The 9,463-nt window shown below is 38.8% G+C and overlaps 2 protein-coding genes across 2 annotated transcripts; both read left to right on the top strand.

The window, feature by feature from the left end:
- LOC144961126 (uncharacterized) lies at window positions 1-402 on the top strand. The gene has a single exon (XM_078894435.1). The coding sequence runs from the start codon at window positions 1-3 to the stop codon at window positions 400-402; it is 402 nt and encodes a 133-aa protein (XP_078750561.1).
- Window positions 403-1,263: 861 nt separating this feature from the next.
- Window positions 1,264-2,082, top strand: LOC144961125 (uncharacterized). Its single transcript, XM_078894433.1, has one exon. The coding sequence runs from the start codon at window positions 1,264-1,266 to the stop codon at window positions 2,080-2,082; it is 819 nt and encodes a 272-aa protein (XP_078750559.1).
- Window positions 2,083-9,463: the final 7,381 nt, after the last annotated feature.

Genomic DNA, 9,463 nt, shown 5'->3' with positions numbered 1-9,463 from the left:
ATGGAGGCAGACAGTATCATTGAGGAGGTACCCTTGGATGAAGGTCGGAACATGACAAATTCAAAATTCTATTTGCCTCACAGACCAGTTGTTAAGATGTCCAGCCTTTCAACTAAGATACGCCCTGTATTTGATGCTTCTGCCTACGGACCAAACACTATCTCTCTAAATGACTGTATGGAAACAGGCCCAAACCTGTTGCCTCTGTTGAGCGATGTGCTCATGCGATTTAGAAGACATAAAGTAGCCTTATGCTCCGACATAGAGAAGGCTTTTCTCCAGATTAGTGTCAGACCAGAAGATCGCGATGTACATCGGTTTTTCTGGCAGATTGACAACATAGTTCGCGATATGCGCATAACACTGTCCCGTTTGGAAACAAAGCAAGTTCATTTCTCCTGAATGCCACCATTCGTCATCACCTGTCACAGTATCCAGCCACCACAGCCATCAAAGAATTGTCTGAGAACATGTATTGCGATGATTGGCTATCGGAAGGCGACAGTGTGGACGATGTTATAGATCTCATGTCTGAAGCTTCAAAAGTCATGAGTGAAGCTGGCATGAAGTTATTCAAATTTTCTTTGAATAGTTCAAAGGTTGCAGAAAATATTCATAGACATTTCGAAGACAAAAGCTTAGAAAATGACTCTGTCAAAGTTGGAATCCAGTCGAAGACACTTTCACCTTTGATGGGATCATGGTTCCAGAGAATGTGTCAGTTACAAAACTGTTGATTTTGAGTTGCATAGCCAAGACATTTGATCCACTTGGGCTTATCTCCCCCATTATCATGTCTGTCAAAATATTGTTTCAAGAAGTGTGGACGTTGGGACTTGATTGGGATTAGCACGTTGAGTTCGAGTTGAGAAAACGGTTTTCGGCATGGGCTGGAGATTTGCTTAGGTTGCGAGAGTTATCGATTCCAAGATGTTTTGTTTCTCTCACGTGGAAAGCAAAACAATCTGTGGAACTTCATTGTTTTTGTGATAGTTCTCTCAGGGTTATGTTGCTGTGATCTATTTGAAAGTTCTTGAAGTTGATGGTTCATTCTCTATTTCTTTGTTGTTGTCAAAGGCTAGAGTTAGTTCTTTAAAGCCTGTCACACTTCCAAGACTGGAGTTGCTGGGAGCCGTTGTTGGTGCTAAACTTCTCCGTTCTGTTGTCAATAGTTTACAGCTCCCAGACAGTGCAAAGTACTTTTATTAGACTGATTCGTCTGTGGTACTGCAGTGGACCCGTAGTGAGCCGACTCGGTGGAAAATGTTTGTGTGCAACCGTGTAGCTCAAATTCAAGAGCTTACTGCACCCGAGTCATGGCATCATTGTATAGGGAAAGAGAACCCCGCCGATTGTTTAACCAGAGGATTGTCAGTTGAGGAAATTCTGAACAAACCGTTGTGGTTTCAAGGTCCATCGTGGCTCAAAGGTCCTAATAATTTAATGGACGAAGTCAATGAGGGTAGCCATGTGGTAAGTGAGGAATCAGCAACCACTAGTGTCACAGTGTGTGCAGCTAAAGCTGATTCAGTATTGGATTTTACACGATGGGGAGATTTCTCTAAGTCTATTAGAATATTTGGTTGGATTTTCCGATTCATAAATAATTCAAGAAGAAGAAGAAATCTTGTGGAAACGACACATCATAAGTTGTGTGTTGATGAACTTGAGTTTGCCAAATTGAAGTTGTTGTACATACAAAGTTTACATTTTGCTGAAGAAATCGAGTGTCTTCAAAATAATAAGCAGGTTAAAAGGACGTCGGTCTTGTATAAAATGGATCCCTTTTTTGACAAACGAGGACTGTTGAAGATGAGAGGTCGGCTTCAACTTTCTGATCTTATCTTGAATGAAAAGTTTCCTATCATTCTGCCAAAGTGTCATTTGACCTTGTTATTAGTGCGCAGAGAACACATTGCGTTAAAACATGCAGGAGTGTCACAAGTGATGGCATCTTTGAGAAATCAGTTTTGGATAATAGGTCTAAGGTCTCTGATAAAAAGGGTTAAGCGGAAGTACGTTCGTTGTCAACGATTGGACTCTCAACAATGTTCAGAATCAATTTATCCCCTACCCCATTAGCGCCTGGTTCGTGCCAATCCCTTTAGTAACTGGTGTTGACTATGCAGGTCCTTTATCACTGTGGATGCTGTAGGGAAGAAATTCTATATCTTACTCTTTACATGTTGTATGGTTAGAGTAGTTCATATTGAGCTTTGTGGAAGTTTGTCATTGAGTGATTTTCTACTCGCGTTCAGACGTTTTGTTGCGAGACGAGGAATGTCCTCTAAAATACTATCTGACAACGCGAAGACATTTCAAGCGGCGGCAATACATATTGCTGATCGTTATACAATGACGGTCCTAGATGATATTTAACGCTCCTAGAGCTCTTTGGAGAGGTGGGGTTTGGGAAAGACGAGTGCGTTCAGTAAAGCAATCTTTAAAATGACAATTGGAAACCGGAGTTCGAGTAGAGTAGAGCTGGAAACTGTCTTGTTCGAAATAGAGTCTTGCATAAATGGTAGACCTCTGATTTATGTCTCTGATGACCCTGAGTGCAATGAGGCATTGTCACCTGCTCATTTCCTGCTTGGGCGTCATAATAGCCATAAACCAGCGGGGGAAGCAAGAGACCCAATTGTTAGTGGAGCTATGGAAAGAGAAGCTTCGTTACAGATTAAAAGGCAATTGAATAAATTCTGGGATCTCGAAACCTGCCTCTTGTCGGGTCTACACCTAAGTTCTCCGGTTCTCCGGTTAAGATATGTTCTCTGGTTTACTCAGAGAAGATAACAGTTCAAGGCTGCGGTGGCCTTAAGCTCGAGTTGTTCGTTTTTTACCTGGGCGAGATGGTTGTGTCGGAACTATTGAGATCAGAGCTGCTGATTGCATATTTGTACGACCAGTGCAGAGGGTCCATTATCTCGAATTGGAAAATGAACAGTATCCTGTTGATAACGATGATAACGTTGATGAAAACTCAAAGCAGGACAGTGATGACAGATTGAAGCATTCACAAACATCTGTTACCACTAGATGTGGCGATGATAGGTCGCCGCAGAAAACTCATTCCGTTGTTGTTTAGAGAGCTGGTCGCATTATTAAACCTCCAGCTCGTTTACAGATAAAATGAATTAGGTCTAAGATTGTTTACATAGGTTGACTGTATTTCAGGCATTTATCGTATTCATTATCACATTTTATTTTGAAATGTTCGTATATTTTATAAATTATTTTACTGTTGATAAGTATTATTACCATGTGTTTATCAGTTAGCTTGCCAGAATATTTTACTAGATTTACGCCAAATTGGCAACCCAAATTATTTAGACTGAAAGTTATAAGGTACATAGAGTGCATATATGTTGATATTGTACACTATATACATGCAGTGATAATAATATTTTTCATATACAATGTTTATTCCGATCCCTTTGGAATGTTCAAAGACCAAATTTAATCATATACCCACTTGTCCCCTGGACAACGGTCCGTTTGTAAAAGTTGTAAGTGAGGCGCAACGGGTAGATCTGATGGCTTAGTGATAAGTCCCTGATAATAGGTTCGGATGATTGTGTGCCTAAGTACTGATCACAAACCAAACTACAAGAAAAACAACACACGAGAACATAAAGTTTAATCCGACAAAAGCTACAGATGCAATGGCCCACATACGCCACAACAGTGCAAGTTCAGGTCTGCAACTTGCTATAAATGCAACAAACAATGCCATATTGCCAAAGCCTGTTTATCAAAAGCCCTACAACGTCAGGCGCACGACCTAACCAGCAGGGTCAGTTCGCCATCAACGGCAACATTACGTCGACAGAATTTCTCTTCATGCCAGCACAGACGCTAATCCTGCACCTGAGTTCAAACTTTTCTCGGTGAAATCGTGTTGCCACGCTCCGATCAACGTCCCATCACCCTCAACGGAAGCGTGTTGACTTCCAGTTGGACACTGGTGCATCACTCAGTGTCATAACGGAGAAGGACTTTGACAGGATTAAAGAGGAAAGAAAGCCACTTCAGCCCTGTACTAACCGGTTACAGACGTATACAGGGATCTTGTTCAGTTGTGGGAGAGTGTGAAATCAACTTGTGTTACGGGAGCCAGAGAGTTAGGCTTCCTCTCCTGTGGTGAAAGGTGATGGACCACCATTACTAGTAGGAACTGGTTAAATAGATTAAAAATTGATTGGAAGTGCTTATTGTCTGTAAACAAGGCAGATGATATTGACCTCACTCAGTTAAGAAATCATTAGATAGTGCATTAAGTGACACTAATGTTGTGTTTGGAACCAATGGTACTCAATGATAGAAGTGTTAAGATAAACATGAAAGACACAAACTCTAAGTACCATAAAACTAGAGTTCCACCTTACGCGATGAGAGAGAAGATATAAAAAGAACTGAAAGACTAGAGACTAATGGTATTATAAAGAAAGTTGAAAGCTCAGATTGGGCTACTGCTATTGTACCGGTGCTGAAGAAAGACGGTTCTGTTAAAATATGTGGCGATTACAACACACTGTTAACAAGCAGGTAGACCAGAATAGGTATCTATCCCTAACATAGAGGACATTTCACTGAAGTTAGCAGAGTGAAAAATTCACTGAACTAGACTTTTCGCATGCATACACACAATTGGGACTCCACCTGATCCAAATGCTATACCACTGTAAATACTCACAAAGGTCTGTATCATATGAGACACTCTGTTTTGGAATCTCGTCAAGCTCTGGAATATTCCAGGCTGTCATGGATAGCATTTTTAAGGACATCCCAAATGTGTGTGGTATTTTGATAACCTCTACATAACAGGCAAAGATGACACAGAGCATCTTCAAACTCTAAGCAGGGTCTTGAAGTTGGTCAGTAAAAAAGGTTAAAAATCAACATGGACATGTGCCAGTTCATGTTGGAAGAAATCAGTTTCTTGGGTTATAGGTTGAACAAAGAAGTTATTAAACCCCAAATTAAACAGACCAAAGCTATCACAGAAGCACCTAAACCAGAAAACATCCTACAACTTAGAGCCTTTTTGCGTATGGTGAATTACTATGGAAAGTTCATCGGAAATTTATCAAACATTTTGTCTCCACTGTACAAACTGTTACAGAAAAATGTACCTTGGCATTGGTCTAAACATCAAGATGTTGCTTTCAATGCAGCCAAAGAAGCTCTTCCTTCTGATACTTTACTTGTTCACTACAACCCAGGGAAGAAACTTATCTTAATCTGTGATGGTTCGCCAGATGGTGTAGGTGCAGTGTTAGCACATAATGATGATAGGGTGAACGCCCCATTGCTTATGCCAGTAGATCCCTCAATCAAGCAGAGAGAAACTATTCTCAGACAAGGAAGGGTTGAGTGTTTATTTTTGGTATAAAGAAATTCCACAAGTTTGTTTTTGGCAGAGAGTTTACTATCGTAACTGATCATAAGCCCCTGCTGGGTTTATTTGGTGAACATAAACCCCTACCTGAGCATGCCTCACCTAGAGTGCAAAGATGGGCTATAACATTAGCTGCTTATAACTATGAGCTAAAGCACAGAACAGGGTCTGAGAACAGTGCAGATTGCCTCAGTCGTTTGATGTTAAAAACCCAAAGCATGAGCTATGTACCAAAAGATATTGATATGCTATTTTCTGTCATTGAAAACTCTAATGTCAGCGCGAGTGATGTTAAGAGAGAAACCCAAAAGGATAAATGTTTGAAAAGAGTGTATGAGCATTGTTTGAATTGGCCTGAAGATTCCATAACAGAAGACTTGAAAACTTTTAGGTGTAGAAAACTAGAATTAAGTCTAGAAGATGGTTGCATCCTCTGGGGTTCAAGAGTGGTGATACCTAGAGCCTTACAGAATGAAGTGCTAAGTACTTTACATGACACTCATCTTGGGGTATCAAAGATGAAGAGTCTGGCAAGTTCGTGGTTTTGGTGGCCACACATGGATGCGGATATCGAACGCTTTGCTAAACTTTGCTCGAGTTGTGCATAACACTCTAAACGGCCTGTTAAGGCACCATTACAAAACTGGGATTGGCCCATTGAGACATGGAAGCGTATCCATATAGACTTTGCTGGGCCCTTCATGAATAAGATGTTCCTTATGGTGATTGGTTCCCACTCAAAATGGTTAGAGATCAAAATCATGAACACTATTACTGCTTCTGACACAATAATAGAGCTAAAAGAGATATTTTCAACTCACGGGTTACCTGATCAGATTGTTTTGGACAATGGGCCTAGTTTCACAGCCCAAGAGTTCAAACTGTTTTGCAGTGCAAATGGTATTGAACACATCACCACATCCCCATATAATCCAGCAGAAAAAGCGGTAGGCATTTTCTAAAGCGCCATGATTAAAATGGGCACAAAATCTTCTCTTAGGGAGAGAGTCAATAGATTTTTGGCAAAATACCGCACAACACCTCACATCACAACAGGGATTGCTCCTTGTGAACTGTTGTGTGGAAGGCAGGTTAAAACCCACCTAGATCTATTACACCCAACGGTACAAAAGTCTGTGTCCCAACATCAGCATGCACAAAAAGTTAATTATGATAAAAGTTCCATTGAAAGAGAGTTGGAGTTAATGACAGTGTATGTATTAGAAACTATGGGAGAGGGGAAAAGTGGGTGCCAGGTCAAATTGTTCAATGTACAGGACCTGTATCTTACAATGGTAAAAACAAATGAGGTTTTAATTGTTCGTAGATATGCTAACCAAATGAAAATAACATGTGCAGAACAGGAGTATGGATCTGTTATTTCCACTAGATCTGACAGGCCCACACCAACTTTTCAGTCTGCTCCCCTACCAGTGAGTGTTGATGCCGGTGAATCAAATCCACCCTGCACGGAAAGTGTAAATCCTGGGATTACTAATTCCCAACCCAAACAGCCTGATACAATAATTACAAACAGCCAGAATCTTGGCTCACCAGCTCAACAATAACTGAGAAGGTCAAACCGATCAATCAAAGCCCCAGATAAGCTAGACCTCTAAATAATGGGAAACTTATGTTTTCTTTGTATGGATGTCACCATTTGATAAAATGTTTGTGGAATGTTAATTAATGCAAATATAACAATGTCATCAATAATTATTTTGATTATTTGGAATGATCAACTCTTAGTCGTTATATGTTAACTGTTTAATATCATGAAAATCATCATTGATTTGATGTGGTATTTTCTTGGTAAAATGATAAAGACTTTATGTTAACTTTGTTCGGAGTTAAGGGTTGGGTATAATGATATTCCTTTTCACAAGTTGGTAAATATATATATATATATATATATATATATATATATATATATATATATATATATATATATATATATATATATATATATATATATATATATAATATATGTGTGTATATCTTATTCACTTGAATGTAAAATTAAGAATGATAATGTCATTAACTTAGGGGGAAGGGTTGTAATAAAGTTACCTTAACGTAATATATCAAGTGAAACAACTGTGTTATGTATGTATGTATTAACTATTATTGAGTTATGTCCTTTGAATGACAAGGTATGAATATGTATTGTTGATTATAGAGTGATGTCCCTTTAACTCGAGCAATGAACAACGTGTCACCAGAAATGGCTGTCTGTGATTGATCTTCAGTGTCTGTCTAATAATTAAATTAAAAACATCACTCTAATATAATCCTATCACAGACAGACTTGATTGCAAAGATGTCAATTTAAATAGCCATCCTATTTCAATTGTTGAAAGTGGAATAACTTAAACGTTAAAACCTTTTATTTCAATATATATTATATATATAATATATATTATATATATATATTTATATAAAATATATATATATATATATATATATATATATATATATATAATGTAGATTTTCACTCACATTTTTTTGCCTGTGTTCCTTACACTTCCTCAGTCGGCATAATCCATTTGCAATGGATTATGCCGACTGAGGAAGTGTAAGGAACACAGAAACGAGTCGTCTCGGCAAAAAAATGTGAGTGAAAATCTACATTATATATTAGCTCTAACCACCATTATCGAGCACTTTCGTACCTACAAGTACCCACCAACACTCATATATATATAATATATATATATATATATATATATATATATATATATATATATATATATATATATATATATATATATATATATATATCAATCCACTGTTTAGGTGACCACTGTGAAATGCACCAATTGGAGGACCAAGCATATTATGTCTTGTTCAAATTGATTAAACTGTTCAATCTTTGTTCAAATGAGTATAGTTTGATGCCCTACAATGATTTATGAACACAATTCTGATGTTTGATTATTACAATGGTATATAGAAAATTACTCGGTCCCCCGAGTGTTTCTGCTGCATTAAGGAGACATTTGGTAAAAACATGTTTTTAGGGAGACCACATTAAAAAACCCTTTTAGGGAGCCCGGTATATGTTTATATATGTGTATACCAAAGAGTGCATTTTCAAGTGAACTACCACCAAATTGTCTAAAATAAAGTAAGTCCTTAAGATTAAGAGCTTCGTGGCCATAGTGTCGAAGCTTATCCCAGTGTGCGTAGAGTGAAGTGGCCGAGCAACGCATTTACGAACTCCTGGGTAGGTCTATCCCTCAGAAGGGGCGCTCAGGGAAATAACCTGGGACAACATGGCAAAAATATTCCCAGTTGCTCCGTGCGCCATTGTTTTTGCAGTCCCCGACCCCTTTAGAAGCCTGACGACCCAGGTTAAGATCAGAGATAGAAGGGACCAGGCAAAGGAGTTGATTTGTTGTTGTTGTATACCACTGAATGGACTTGGTTTGTTTTGTTTTGTTTTTAAGGGTTTTACGGCGCTTGCAACACATTAAGGTCATATCAGCGCCAGTAAAAAGGTAGAAAATGGGATAGTAAAAATTTCTGGAACTACAATTAGAGCACCCAAGAAAAAGTAAGGCAAAGGGGATTGGTTTCAAATAGAAAAAAGTAGATTCCAAGAGCACACTATCAAAGTACTTAGTTTGAGATCACCTAAAAGTCTCATTCAGACACAAGCACAGGTCCCAACAAAGAGGGATACACTCAAATGTTTACAAAGCATAAATAACATGTAAACAAAACAAGAAAGTGCATAACAGAGAGATGATTTGCAAGGAAAAAAAATATCATCTCCCAAAACTCGAACTGTACATTTGACTGTTTCCCTCCCAGCCAGGTCCTGGACAAAACCAAGTAATCCCATCCCAAGACAAAGACAGAAAACAAGTTGGAAAACAGACATAGGGGGATAGAAGACGCAACGAGTACGTCCCTGCCCATTATGGGAAGTCGGGAACCCCACCCAGTGAATGGAGTTGGATGGATAGGACAGCAGATCTGATGGACACAATGAACGGCTTCAATCAACATCTCATTCACTTTAACTTGCACAGTGCTTGCTTTGGTTTCGTGGTAGAC

This window comes from Berghia stephanieae, unplaced genomic scaffold, assembly GCF_034508935.2.
Source record: "Berghia stephanieae isolate SIO BIC M18660-M18661 unplaced genomic scaffold, UCSD_Bste_1.3 scaffold15, whole genome shotgun sequence".
Taxonomy (NCBI): domain Eukaryota; kingdom Metazoa; phylum Mollusca; class Gastropoda; order Nudibranchia; family Aeolidiidae; genus Berghia; species Berghia stephanieae.
Note: the sequence above shows the minus strand (reverse complement) of the source record. Positions and strands in the feature narration are given on the sequence as shown.